Source organism: Pollachius pollachius, assembly GCF_949987615.1.
Source record: "Pollachius pollachius genome assembly, chromosome: 3".
Classification (NCBI taxonomy): Eukaryota; Metazoa; Chordata; class Actinopteri; order Gadiformes; family Gadidae; genus Pollachius; species Pollachius pollachius.
Genome location: NC_136936.1, coordinates 2693515 through 2707349, shown reverse-complemented (window position 1 = coordinate 2707349; position 13835 = coordinate 2693515). Strand labels below are relative to the sequence as shown.

At 41.5% G+C, this 13835-nt stretch overlaps 1 protein-coding gene across 5 annotated transcripts; it reads right to left on the bottom strand.

The window, feature by feature from the left end:
• Positions 1-27: 27 nt before the first annotated feature.
• On the bottom strand, positions 28-12856 carry LOC307073322 (caspase recruitment domain-containing protein 8-like). 5 transcript variants are annotated; one of them, XM_079733069.1, is made up of 22 exons: positions 12785-12856; positions 10358-10477; positions 9101-9148; positions 8614-8895; positions 7326-7400; positions 7039-7074; positions 6652-6684; positions 6464-6538; positions 6321-6362; positions 6016-6051; positions 5637-5669; positions 5451-5525; positions 5313-5354; positions 5034-5083; positions 4873-4925; positions 4462-4688; positions 3767-4023; positions 3253-3378; positions 2938-3079; positions 2792-2857; positions 2647-2682; positions 28-1608 (listed from the first exon to the last, which is right to left on the bottom strand). In XM_079733069.1, the coding sequence occupies exons 2-22, from the start codon at positions 10380-10382 to the stop codon at positions 1319-1321; spliced, it is 2049 nt and encodes a 682-aa protein (XP_079589195.1). In that variant the 5' UTR covers positions 10383-10477; positions 12785-12856; the 3' UTR covers positions 28-1318. The 5 variants fall into 5 exon arrangements, with proteins under 5 accessions (XP_079589195.1, XP_079589194.1, XP_079589192.1 ...); XM_079733068.1 differs by lacking the exon at positions 12785-12856 and adding an exon at positions 12517-12620; XM_079733066.1 differs by lacking the exon at positions 12785-12856 and adding an exon at positions 12517-12598 and having other exon boundaries at positions 10358-11459.
• Positions 12857-13835: the final 979 nt, after the last annotated feature.

The window sequence follows — 13835 nt, the reverse complement described above, 5'->3', positions numbered from 1 at the left end:
AAATTCAACTTCAGTGCAAGACGTGTGTTGTTTTTTTGCCTTTATGTTCAATAAAAGAAGCAGAACAATGTAGTAAGCGGGTGATTATTCCTGGAGACAAAAGTGGGACAATGTATTTCTCCACGCTCTGTAGAGTTTTAGATTTCTCTGAAATGGCTGGACTCCACACACTTTCATCAGGTTATTCACATCCTGCCAGCATGTTATCAAGAAAAGGGATAAAACAGATCAATGTTTGTCAATCCTGGAACGTATAAAATGGAATTAATCTAGCGTTTCCTTTGGAAAGGTGTAGGAATCATGGATCATTTAGAGGTTTTCTAAGGTTTCTGTGTATACGCAGCATTCAGTCCAGAGGAGTTCTGTGGTGAGTTATGCTGACAGGTTATCATTAGTTTTTTTAATCATTGCAGCAACCTACCCAGCAACTGGGTGCAAATGTCAAGAGTACCCACACAATGGTCTGGACGACCTGTCATGTAGTATTCGTAGGCTCTCACGGTGTTCTTGTGATCCCACTGAAGGTATGACCTCCCCCGCAAAGAAGCAACAATAGTTTTCCTCTGCTAGTGCTAACCATAAACTGTATAAGGTCCTGATCTGTTTCATACAGTCTAAGGCCTCCCCATGGCCCGCTGGCATAAATTTTTTACTTTAGCTTTGCAATCAAGGTCAAGTTTTGTCCAATGTGTACCAATCTGGATGCGGTCATAGCATACACCTGCAGATGGCACCATGCATGTAAAAGGAAGTGAGTAACTTGTTACCCACAGAAGACAATTCACATTTCGTTACCAAAAACTACAAATATTGTTTACTTTTCCTTTGTGAAAAGGATATCCAAACAAACTTTCAGAACTTTCAGTCACGATGCACAAATCCATAAAGTTTACTTAAAGTTTTGTAACTTAAAATCCACACCCTCTTTCACATCAGATTACCACATGTGAACTCGTCTGTATGCATTTGTGGATCTTGTCAAGTTTTGTCCATCATGTACCGCAGCCAATCTGCAAATCTGGCTGCGTATAGCATCCACCTGAACACTTAAAATATATTAAAAAACAAAACTATAGCTGCCTCTTGGGGAAACTGTAAACATCTATGTGAACAGTTCCGAGACCATACATAAGTTACTTAAAAATGATATTTCAAAATTCCTATCTATACCTGAATATAGGAGGTACAGCTTAGTACACATGTACTACCACAGGAAGGAGGACATATTCTAAACATGATATCAACAATATGTCAGCTGAATTAATGTAATGTCTTGTCAAAACAAAGTCGGTAGTGACTGTAAAAAGGAAATTCATAGTTACAACTCAGCCGCAGCAGCAGGAGAAGAGATCAGACCCAGTTCAGAGCACAAGTGCTTGTCCCTAACCTTCATACTATCGATCATTATCCGACTTGCTCTCTCCCCTTTATCGATCACCATGTCGATCAGACAACGTGCCATGTCCGTTTTGATCTTCTGGTTCTCCATCACAAATTCCTTTTCCTCAGTACTGACCACTTCATGGGTATAAAGGTCATCCAGGAGACCTTTGATAACTGGGTTTGAAACTCTCTGCACAAATTGAGAACGGATCCTTCGAAGCAACTCTGGAAAATAAATCAAAAGGCAATATAAAATGACGACGTTCAAACACGATAGTTTATTAATTAAACTCTTCTTTATTGGGATAAGATAAGAACTTTTATCGCCCCAACTTGGTCCCGATAACGACCCTGATAGTTTGTTTAAATCTTGTTTTCCAGTTCAGATCAATAATTAAAGAAAATAATTGCCTATCATACAGAAGGCCAGGCATGTTCAAAGGCTTTTTGTCCCTTGTGCATTAAGATAAACACAGCTTACCTTCCATAGTTTATAGTAACGCAGCTTTGCGCCGATTCCATATACTTTAGTTTTTCCCTCACACTTCCTTAAGGCTAACAGCAGATTCTTTATAGGTTAGAATATTTTCTTTGACATAACAAATGTCTAAGACGTGTGTTTCATTCGTGAAGATAAACCATCAACAATTTAGTGTTGAGAATAATCCTATCTCCTATCACTTTAATCTGTAGATGAGCTTTGGTCCAAACAAGATACAGAGACCTACGAAAGGGTTTTGAGGAACACTCTCATGACCTGCTGGTATCTTTACACTTTTCTGCTTCCATTAGTTCTAATCTTTTAATTGCAGGCTGTAAGCGAACATAAAACCAATATCATTTTGGCTACACGGGAAAATGATAATCCTTGTTTCAACTTAACAATACATCGATTACTGATAAACAACAGTAGCTTTTATAAACATGAATGTTTTGGCTCGATTCAACACAACGTTTAAAGGAGACATATTATACCACCAGGTGTGAGTGTGATTAGCCTTACAAGCCGTTTAAAAAATCTGCCCCATATGACATCACTAGTGGGCGTGTCCACCTAGATCTGTGCTGGATAGATGAGCAACGTTTACTTCAGTCCACTGGGTAGGCTGGTAGACTGATCTATCCAGCACAGATCTAGGTGGACATGCCCACTAGTGATGTCCTATGTGGCAGATTTTCGAAACGTCTTGTAATGCTAATCACACTCACACCTGGTGGTATAATATGTCTCATTTAATAGTTTAAACATCTTCCATGGCTCACCTGAGTGACTGCTCTTTTGTCCTTGGCACTGCCCTCCTGAAGAGAAGGGGGATGTTATGGCTGATTAAACGTGCCTAATATCCTACTATCCGATTGGAACACCAACAATGATCCAAAGAACACAGCATCACAAAGAAAAGTGTACCTCTCCCTCTGTTTTTGGCCAGCTGGTTCATCTTCAACCGAGAACCTTTCTCGCCGTTCCAATCCTCTAGAATTTGCCATAGAAAGGATCATCAGAGTCTTACGATGCAAACCACAAAAAACATACTAATTGTGTCTATTGGTTACCTCCTCTGATTTTAGCAGACCACAAAGGTTCATCACAGTCTGAGTCCATGAGAGACAATCTGAAAGGAGGATGCTGAAGCTTGCTGAAGCGTGCTACAAAAAAACCCTTAGACGCCAACACTGCAGTGGTGAATCCTTGATTCTACACACACACACACACACACACGCACACACACACACACACGCACACACACACACACACAAACACACACACACACACATTTTTCAATAAACTTTCTCTTCATGAACTGCACAAAACATTTTCATTGCAGGATTAGGTACATAAATAGGGATAAATGGGGGCACAACACATACCTTGGGTTCAATTTGCCCTTCTGGCTCGCTTGTGAGGTGGTAGACCTTCTCTTCCAGCAAACAGAGGGGTGGTATGTCAATCTTGATCCATTGCTTAAAACCTGGTTGAATCTGTTCTTCAACAGCCTGCAGACACAGGACCAGGATGTATAGAAACCAATGGCCGTGAGGACGAGGGAGGTATTAATATGGGAGACTTGAGCTATTGTCAAGAAAGAAGATCACAAAGACAGATGGACTCGAGAGAGGATGTTAAATGGAGTAATCTAGCCTAGCCTAGTGCAGTCTAGCCTAGCCCAGTCCAGTTTAGCACGTTTTAGGCTAGCCTAGTCCAGCCTATTTTTAGTCAATCCCTTAATTTAGCCCAGTTTTGCCCAGCTTGGTCTATTACAGCTTAGCTCATTTTAGCAAAGCCTAGTTTAGTGTAGTCTGTCCGTCTATCCATGACTCTGTTTATCAACACACAGGGACTCTCGTCCCATTACTGACTCGTTGGTCCATTTTGTTTCGTCACCTTGATCTCAGAGACGTTGTTCAAGGACAAAAACACGCGGAAGATGTGGTCCTTTCGGCATTTTCTCAGCAGCTCCTTGTAAACCAGCACAGCCCCGTGGTGCTTCACCTGCAGACTGCTCGGAATGATGGGACCCACTCGAGAAAGCGAGGACACGGGCCATTTAACATGGCTCGCCGTGAAGTCCACCGTCGACTCAATGGTGGCATGGCCGCCCTTTACGAGCAGAACACTGAAGCTCAGCTCATGCTCAGGTCCTGTGGAAACGTTAGCATAACATAACATTATTCTAGCCTGTTGGGAAATGATAACAGCCAGTATGTACTTTAGTCTAGAGAAAAACATGTGAAGTAGATCAATAAATATTAAATTAAAAGTTGATGTAGCGATTCTTTTTTTCTTATTTTGCATCTAAAAAAAGGCAGGGATCTTATAAAATGTGAAAACAAGAGGAATAGTAAACTTGTGACAGAAAGAACTTCAAAGTTCCATGTTAATTAATAATATTAAATTCAAAAGAAATATGTTGGGGGAATAAAGAATAGTGAACCAAATCTCGAGTATCAAGGGTTAATATGAGCTGAGGGTGTCAGCCCAATTTGAAACCAAGAAATAACCAAAATGGTTGGTACAACCAAACACTGCCAAAGCTGCCATGCACACAGAGATTCTTCACAGTCACAGTGTGTTCTTACCATAAAGGCACAGAGAGTGTGGGAAATGGATAAACTTGAGCACAGATGAATCGTTGTGGACCACATCCACATTCCAAATCGATCCAGCAGGTCTCCAGGAGTCTTTGAGAAACTCATCGAATTCGAACCACGTCAGGACCGAGTAGCGGACCATAGCCTGCTCCGACACTTCAAACACCAGACCTGTAGCCGAACACTCATAGGTCCCCTTGCCTTCAAGCTGTACCCTAACACACACACACACACACACACACACACACACACACACACACACACACACACACACACACACACACACACACACACACACACACACACACACACACACACACACACACACACACACACGAGTTTGGACGATATTATTCTGATAACACCATGGGACTGATGTCAGGACCGAATGTCACTCACTTGAAGCGCCGCTTTAAAATCTCTGTTGGAGTAACCTTCACATACTCAGGGCTCTGTAAAAAATCAGAAGCAAACAATAATAAAGAGCAACACAACTTATCTTAACTTTAAGGTAATTTATGCAAATGTAATGGAAAGAAATGTATTTGGTTGAAATTAACCTGCTGAGCTGCTTTGCATTTTCCAGGTTGTGACTCGACGTGCATCTCCTCTGTCAGGATAAATAATAACTGTCAGTAACAAAACCGACAGCATGTCCAGTGTAAGTGTAATGTATACATTAACCCTCCAATAACAGTTGGCCTCATGATACACTGACAGGCAGCATTCCTGGTTCAGTGAACCAGGATATATTTCTTTAACCCCCAGTGAAATACTTCTGTTTTCAGATCACCTCGTCATTAAGACTCAAAGCTCAATGGAAGAGTGACACTGCTCACCTTCATCCTCTTCATCATCTTCATCAATATCAGCACTTGCGTCTGGCAAAAAGAAAAAACAAGGAGAGAAGATGGAGGCATTGAGAAGCCTGGAGGTATGTAGCATGACAGAAGAACCAGAAGAACCACGACTCTTACCTGAATCAGAACAGTCCTCCTCTTCATACCTGTCCATCAAAGACATACTTGCTGTGTCTTCAGTGAGACTGGTCGCTGTGAAAGGAGGATCAATCAAACTGAAAAGCCTGAAAGCACCTCCTCAACAAAATATGGAGAGTTTAGTTGAATGCTCAACTTATGGCTTATTTCAAAGTACAAATGTACCTGAGCTACTGCTTTCCATTTTTGATAGTAAATCTGCAACAGCACATAATTAGTGTTTAGTTAATAGTTTCAGGGAGTCACTGTTTGCTACTCGGCAGTGATTGGTTTTGTATTATTTTTTAGCCTATACCAAAGGGTTTTGAGGAACCCTCTCATGAACTGCTGGTATCTTTACACTTTTTGGCTTCCATTAGTTTTAATTGCAGGCTGTACGCAAACATTAAACCAATATCATTTTGGCTATATGGGAAAATTATAATCCTTGTTTCAACTTAAAAATACATTGATTACTGGTCAACAACAGTAGCTTTTATTAATATGAATATTTTGGCTCGATCCAAAACAACATTTAATAGTTTAAACATCTTCCATAGCCCACCTGAGTGACTGCTCTTTCGTCCTTGGCTCTGCTCTCCTGAAGAGAAGGGGGAAGTTATGGCTGATTAAACTTGCCTGGTTATCCTACTATCCGATTGGAACACCAACGACCGACAGCATGTCCAGTGTAAGAGTAATGTGTACATTAAGCCCTCCAATACCAGTTGGCCTCATGATACACTGGCAGGCAGCATTCCTGGTGTAGTGAACCAGGATATATTTCTTTAACCCCCAGTGAAATACTTCTGTTTTCAGATCATCTCGTCCATAAGACTCAAAGCTCAATGGAAGAGTAACACTGCTCACCTTCATCCTCTTCATCATCTTCTTCACTCTCAGTACTGGCGTCTGGCAAAAAGAAAAAACAAGAAGAGAGAAGAAGATGGAGGCATTGAGAAGCCTGGGGGTATGTAGCATGACAGAAGAACCAGAAGAACCACGACTCTTACCTGAATCAGAACAGTCCTCCTCTTCATACCTGTCCATCAAAGACATGCTTGCTGTGTCTTCGGTGAGACTCGTCGCTGTGAAAGGAGGATCAATCAAACTCTGAAATGCCTGAAAGCACCTCCTCAACCAATCATGGAGAGTTTAGTTGAAAGCTCAACTTATGGCTTATTTCAAAATACAAACATACCTGAGCTACTGCTTTCCATTTTTGATAGTAAATCTGCAACAGCACATAATTAGTGTTTAGTTAATAGTTTCAGGGAGTCACTGTTTGTTACTCGGCAGTGATTGGTTTTGTATTATTTTTTAGCCTATACCAAAGGGTTTTGAGGAACCCTCTCATGACTTGCTGGTATCTTTACACTTTTTGGCTTCCATTAGTTTTAATTTTTTAATTGCAGGCTGTACGCAAACATTAAACCAATATCATTTTGTCTATATGGGAAAATTATAATCCTTGTTTCAACTTAACAATACATTGATTACTGGTCAACAACAGTAGCTTTTATTAATATGAATATTTTGGCTCGATCCAAAACAACATTTAATAGTTTTAACATCTTCCATAGCCCACCTGGCTGACTGCTCTTTCGTCCTTGGCTCTGCTCTCCTGAAGAGAAGGGGGAAGTTATGGCTGATTAAACTTGCCTGGTTATCCTACTATCCGATTGGAACACCAAAAAACGACAGCATGTCCAGTGTAAGGGTAATGTGTACATTAAGCCCTCCAATACCAGTTGGCCTCATGATACACTGGCGTCTGGCAAAAAGAAAGAACAAGAAGAGAGAAAAAGATGGAGGTATTGAGAAGCCTGGAGGTATGTAGCATGACAGAAGAACCAGAAGAACCACTACTCTTACCTGAATCAGAACAGTCCTCCTCTTCATACCTGTCCATCAAAGACATGCTTGCTGTGTCTTCAGTGAGACTGGTCGCTGTGAAAGGGGGATCAATCAAACTCTGAAATGTCTGAAAGCACCTCCTCAACGAATCATGGGGAGTTTAGTTGAAAGCTCAACTTATGGCTTATTTCAAAGTACAAATGTACCTGAGCTACTGCTTTCCATTTTTGATTTTTGTAAATCTGCAACAGCACATAATTAGTGTTTAGTTAATAGTCTCAGGGCGTCACTGTTTGGTACTCAGCAGTGATTGGTTTTGTATTCAGTGTTAGCCTAAATGAAAGGATAACAGTAGCAACCCTGACACACGCACACAGAGCCAATACCACCTATGCCAGGGGTTTTGAAACATATTACTCATAAGGTTGGCATCTGATTTTTGAAGGACAGTGATCCGGAACGTTTGCCGATGTTACTCACTTGGAAACAAACATCAACTTCAAGACAGTTTTTGGTTTGGACAGACATTATTTTGGTTAAAACATTACAACATTTGCCGTTTTCACAATAATTTATTCCTTTTCGAAAGACAATTGAAACTTAATTAAACTGGGGACAGGATTTGCATAATCTCCAGCTACAATGAATATTCAACGCAACTAATAATCTATTGATAATAGAAAACAACAGAAAACGTTAAATTTCATAACGTACTATTGTATTCACAACACGACGTGTGTAATGGGACCGGATTGACCGGCTGCTCGGTCTGGATGCTGGCTGAGGTCGGACTCTGAGAAGTCCTGACCGATGGTCACTATCGAGGTAACGCTGCCAACAGCACCTTAGAGGACTACTTTAAAGCCTCACTGGAAGCAGCGGCACACGGCATGGAAACAGACATAACCCTAACCCCAAGTATCATTACAACGACGCCACCTACAGATCTAATGTTGGTGGCAGCGCACCTATTACACAAAATTGAACTTTGATTGAACTAGTAAGATGCAAACCCAATAGTAAAGGAAAAAGTGATTACATACAATTGATCAAATAAGCAAACTGCTTTAGGTGCTACACTAAAGAATCAAGTGATGGAGAAAGTTATTTTTATTTGTGTATATCTATATATTTTTATGTAAATATTACCAGGTAAGGCATTACGGCTGATTTCATGGCATTTTACAACCATGTAACCAAACTCGTCCGACACAAAGCTCAACAAAAGTCCACTCATTAGCCAGAGTTCCATAGATCGATGCTCATGCATGAAAGACGTTCACTGTGTGGGGGTGAAGTACGTTACCTCTCAATAACCGACGAGTCTCGACCGGTAGTTCCAGGTCTTCCAGACCTCTCAGCAGGTCCTCTGCTGTGGCCTTTCCTGGTCTTCGGTCCTTCCACAGCCGCAACATGTTCCGTCTCTGCATGAACTCATCTTTCTTTTCTTTCTTGATCTCGTCCAGATCTTCGTTCTTCAGCCCCAGGTGGAGGGCCACCTGCTCCCACTTCCGTCCCAGCGATTTTGCAACGTCCTGGAGCAGCTTACCAGACAGATCCCACCCTGCGGAGAGGGTTTTATTGTCTCCTAAAAAAGACACACAAAACCCAATCAGGAAGGTCAAGTTCGACCTTCTGATGATGTACCACTCAACAATTATTTTTATATTACCCCTTTAGAAATGGATGTGAGGGGTTAAGTTGAGGGTTACCAAACTATAAAAGCTATCCTGTCACACTAGCATCAACACCAACGAGCCAAGGAACACAGCAGCACTCAGTAAAGCACTTACCTCTCGTTTTTTCCTTTGGCTTTACTACCGTCTTGTCGTCCCCAAGTGCTAGGACATGAAAAAGGATTGTCAGTCTTTCGATGAAAACCCTGCACAAAATCCTTCCAAGTGTGAGGTAGCATTCGATAATGAATCACTGGATTCCAGTGGATAAAAGGACAAGAAGATCCCCTGCTGGCAGTGACTGTTTCTTTAAAAAGTACATTCAACAACTCACCCACAACAACAGTAGGAGAAGAGATCAGACCCAGGGTTGAGCATAAGTGTTTGTCCCTCTTCTTCATACTATCAATCATTATCCGACTTGCTCTCTCCCCTTTCCTGATCACCATGTCGATCAGACATGCTCTGATCGTCTGGTTTTCCATCACAGACTTCTTGTCCTCAGTACTGAACACTTTCTGCTGCAAAAGGTCATCCAGGAGACCTCTGATAACTGAGATTTGAACTGTCTTAACAAATTCAGAACGGATCCTTTGAAGCTCCCATGGAAGAGTAATCAAAAGGCAATATAAGAATGACGGCGTGCAAACACGATAGTTGAAGCAGGGTGTTCAACACATTGTCCGAATTATTGACCTCAGAATTTAGGAGCCATTGATTAAACTCTTCTTAACCTCTGTAAATATTAAACCGTTTGTTATTCCACCATGTCCCCACAACATATCTCATCAATAAGAGTGTGTATCTCAAAATATGCTATATGAGGGAAACTTTCCATGAAAATAAGTAGTTTCTCGTTATTGTGGTATATTAAGTGTTAGGTTCGTATGCATTTTTGGGGTTTGGATCTGGATGATATAGAGCAGGGATGGGCAACTTTCAAGATAAAGAGGGCCACAATTTTTCATCATCACCATCAGAGGGCCACATGAACGCGCACTTCCACTAGTCGGATATGAGAGAAGCAACAAAACAATTCTAAATAAGAAAAAAGTATTTGGATATATGTCTGTATGTTTATTGAACCAACAACATTAAGTAAAGGTATGGTTTTCTTGATCAAGTTTTCTTTTAATTTCTGCACTGCTCATCACCATGGCTCTCTGTCTTTATTCCTCGCTGATGAGGAAGACCCAGGGCCCCGAGATTGTTTGCATAGGAATCATCCTCTATCGGTGAACAGTGCAATTACAATGACTGATTCAGTTGCGGTTACAAAATATATATTCTTAAAAGCCGCCAGTTGTCCATCCCTGAACTAGAGGGTAATGCAGGTAGACTTATTACTCCTAAAACTAGGAGACTTCAACTCACCCAGCATCCCGTCACTAGCAGGCATTTTGAAGGGCAGAGACGAGGACGAGGAAAGCTCACCAGGACGGCTCCCCGTTCCGCTACTGCTTGAATTCTTCTTAACAGGTTTAGATCGAAGTCCTGACGCATTAAGAGAAATGGTAAACATATACGTTTCTTTGCTCACAAAAAATGCTCTACATCTCTTAACATCTGACATCCACAGATAGCTACTGATCATTTTGCCACAAAGTCTGTTCAAATTGCCACAACTCAATAAGATGAGTCCCAAAAAGTGGCGTAAACTTTGGTTGTTAAACTAGTTACCTCATCGAGCTAACTGGTTTAGCTATATCTATGGTGGAAAAGAGGGAGAGGTTTACCACTGGGTGTACAAGGGTGGTGGGGGGCATCTCAACAGCAAGGGGGGTGAGGAAACAATATTGACAATGGTTCTGTCAATGGGCCCCTGAGTTAGAAGGTCAGAAGAGCCTGTTTTCTGTAGAGAACAGTACTCTTGTGATTCCCCTTCCATTATTGATGCTGTTGGAATAGTGGCAGTTCAGTGCATTTTTAAAGTCCTGTTGGTGCTGCTGAAACATCTGTCTGTTTCGCCAGACCACTTCTCTTACATTGACGCTCCAGACGGCGGCCTGCCACTTAAAGTGAGCGGAGCTCCTTGTTGGGCCAGGGGGAGGATCTGGAATATACATTTGCTGTGAGTGTATTTCTTTGCATCTGCAACTGAAGCTCAGTTGAAAAACGACTCCCTTCTGGCTGGTCTGCCTGCATCTGCCGTTCAGCCTGCAGTTCATCCAGAATGCAGGAGCCAGGCTGGTCTTCACCCTACCCAAGGTCTCCCATACTACACCACTGTCCGGACCCTGCAGTGGCTACCTACCGGTGGCTGCTGGAATCCAACTCAAGTCACTGACACTTGCCTACCATGCTGCAAAGAGCTCTGGCCCATCCTAGAACCAGGACATGGTTAAACCATACACCCCAGACCGTGCACAACGACTTGCTACTCCCTCACTATGAGGGGCCATTTGCTGTCCCGGCTAGTGGCAGAACCGTTGGGGATCATCATCATCCTTCAGTTGTGTTCGGTGGGGGTTCCACCCTGATCAAATATATCAGAAGGCAAGATTGGACTGAGTGGAAAAGGGAAAGTCATAAGAACAGAAGGAGCGTAGGATTTGGTTCGGGATTTTGTGTTCAACACAAAACAGGTGTGCAGCCTCTACCAGCCTCGTGAATCGAATCATACTGACTCAGGCCGGGTGAGGCTGCTTAAACCAGCCATACTCCAAAAGGGCCTTATAGGCCAATTTAAAGGGTGAGTTTTAAGCAGTGTTTTGAATGCACTCACACACAAACACACACACACACACACTGTGTGTGTGTGTGTGTGTATATTTATATATATATATATATACAGGGTGCGATTTGTGAAAAAACCAGAGGGGGGGATAATTTTGAGAAACATTTTAAAATGTTTCAAAATGAAGACGGACCCTGTGTATTTTGGTTGTTAATTATTACGATGTAATGGTGAAAATACTTTGGGTGGGGGGGATAATTTTTATCCCCACCGAGGATAAAAATAATTCAGCAGAGGGTAGGACGTGTAAACCAGAGGGGGGGATAATCCCCACCATCCCCACCGGCAAATCGCACCCTGTATATATATATATATATATATATATATATATATATATATATATATATATATATATATATATATATATATATATATATATATATATATATATATATATATATATATATAACCCGTAGCAGTATTTCGTATCGTACGCCTATGGCTTTTGTCCAAAGACGATACATTGAAAAGCTAGGTCTACGACTACCAGGGATGGAAGCCAACCGAGTCCTATAAATAATATGCCCACACAGGCAGAAACATGTTAGTAATAAAACAGACAAACTGTATAGTGTTATGGAACCGTGGGAAAGGTAATTCATGCGATCACAGACGGGAATGGTTGAACGTTGAATACTTGAGTGAATCTAATCTACAGAGATAGATTAGATTCCTTTACAACAGCACAGTATAGACCGACCACTACAGTATACATGACCTCTAAAAACAATGTGAATTTCAATAGTGTACACCAAAATGATGAAAAAAAATCCAAGGGTACTTTATCACAGCTTACCTTCCATAGTTTGCGGTCAGCATGGGTTATGTGGCTACTTTAACATACAATATCGACCAACAAGAATCTACCTTGGTTTTCACAGACTACTTCCTTTATTTTGCAGTGTTGGTGTTTGATTGGTTTCGATTTCTGTCTTTACCGTAACGTGTTTCGTGTGTGTACACCTGAGACAACAGGTTGGTTTCGGATGGGAAATCACTTTAAAATATCTCAAAGAGGTTTTGCTTTAAATCCTTAATTTCGTTATCATCCAAGGTATACCTACCACGAGCCAAGAGATTATGAAACGAACTGGTATATGCTCCTGTAGAAGCCCCACGTTAAAATTGTATTCGCGATGTCCTTTTAAAGCACTACACTACCCACAATCCTAAAATGTGACGCCACGTCTTTGATTGGTTGAGCTTGCTTATACCAAGGAAACGTTTACCGCCGGCGCGAAAGTCAAGCCGTGGGTTTATGCGGATGAACTCGGTCGTTTTTGCCACAGAGCGACCGTGACGTTCCTTTCTGACATGACGCAGGTTTTTAGAGATGAGGACAGAGTGTCCTGTCCAAAGGGGTGAAGACCAGTACATGTCCGTCCGTGTACTGGACTGTGGTGTTTGTGAGGGCCAGCTTGAAAGAGAAGACATAAAGGGTGATGGTGAGTTTTGCAGGCCGGCTAGTTAGGTAGCTGACTTGACATAGCAACTTGGACTAATCAAGTCGTTATCATGCTGAAAAAAAAATAATTAAAAAAATATAATATGGCAGTGCTATATAGTAATATGGGTAGGATAAAGGCTAGGAATACATGTTGAATGAATATGTAACTCACATGTATTGAAAACGAGTGACGTTATTCCCTTATATCTCCGTCCACTCGTTATCTTAGCAACCACAGTCGGCGGGAATCGGTGGAAGCGACATTGATGGACGTGTGACCTTGGGTACACCGCAGCTCTTCTGCTTCTTGCATAAAACTCACGGAGGCAGGTTGGGTGGAGCACTGGACTGGTTTATTTGCTGCAACATGGGACAACACACAACCAGTGTTCGCATATAATATATAATATATATATCAGCCGTAGTCCGTTCGAACACAACGCAAGCTTGGTTGCTTCTAAACTTTCAAACACAAACTTCCGCCGTGGACTTTCAGAATAAAATACAAAAATGTTGGTTGGAGTCCCAAGTTTAACAGAATTTAACAAATAAAAGAAATTATTTACACTGTTACAGACGCGTAGTAGCATTAATTATCGTTTACTACTTTAACGGCACCAACAATCCAGAAACCAAGTCGAAACTAGATGGAAAAAAGAGTGTGTGTG

Coding starts and splice junctions, on each gene's coding strand:
- LOC307073322 (XM_079733066.1), bottom strand. CDS start 10,577: ATGATCAGTAGCTATCTGTGGATGTCAGATGTTAAGAGATGTAGAGCA. Junction 6,052..6,320: donor AGATGATGAAGAGGATGAAG/GTGAGCAGTGTT, acceptor CCTTCTCTTCAG/GAGAGCAGAGCCAAGGACGA. Junction 5,355..5,450: donor GGAGGACTGTTCTGATTCAG/GTAAGAGTCGTG, acceptor TCTTTTTGCCAG/ACGCAAGTGCTGATATTGAT.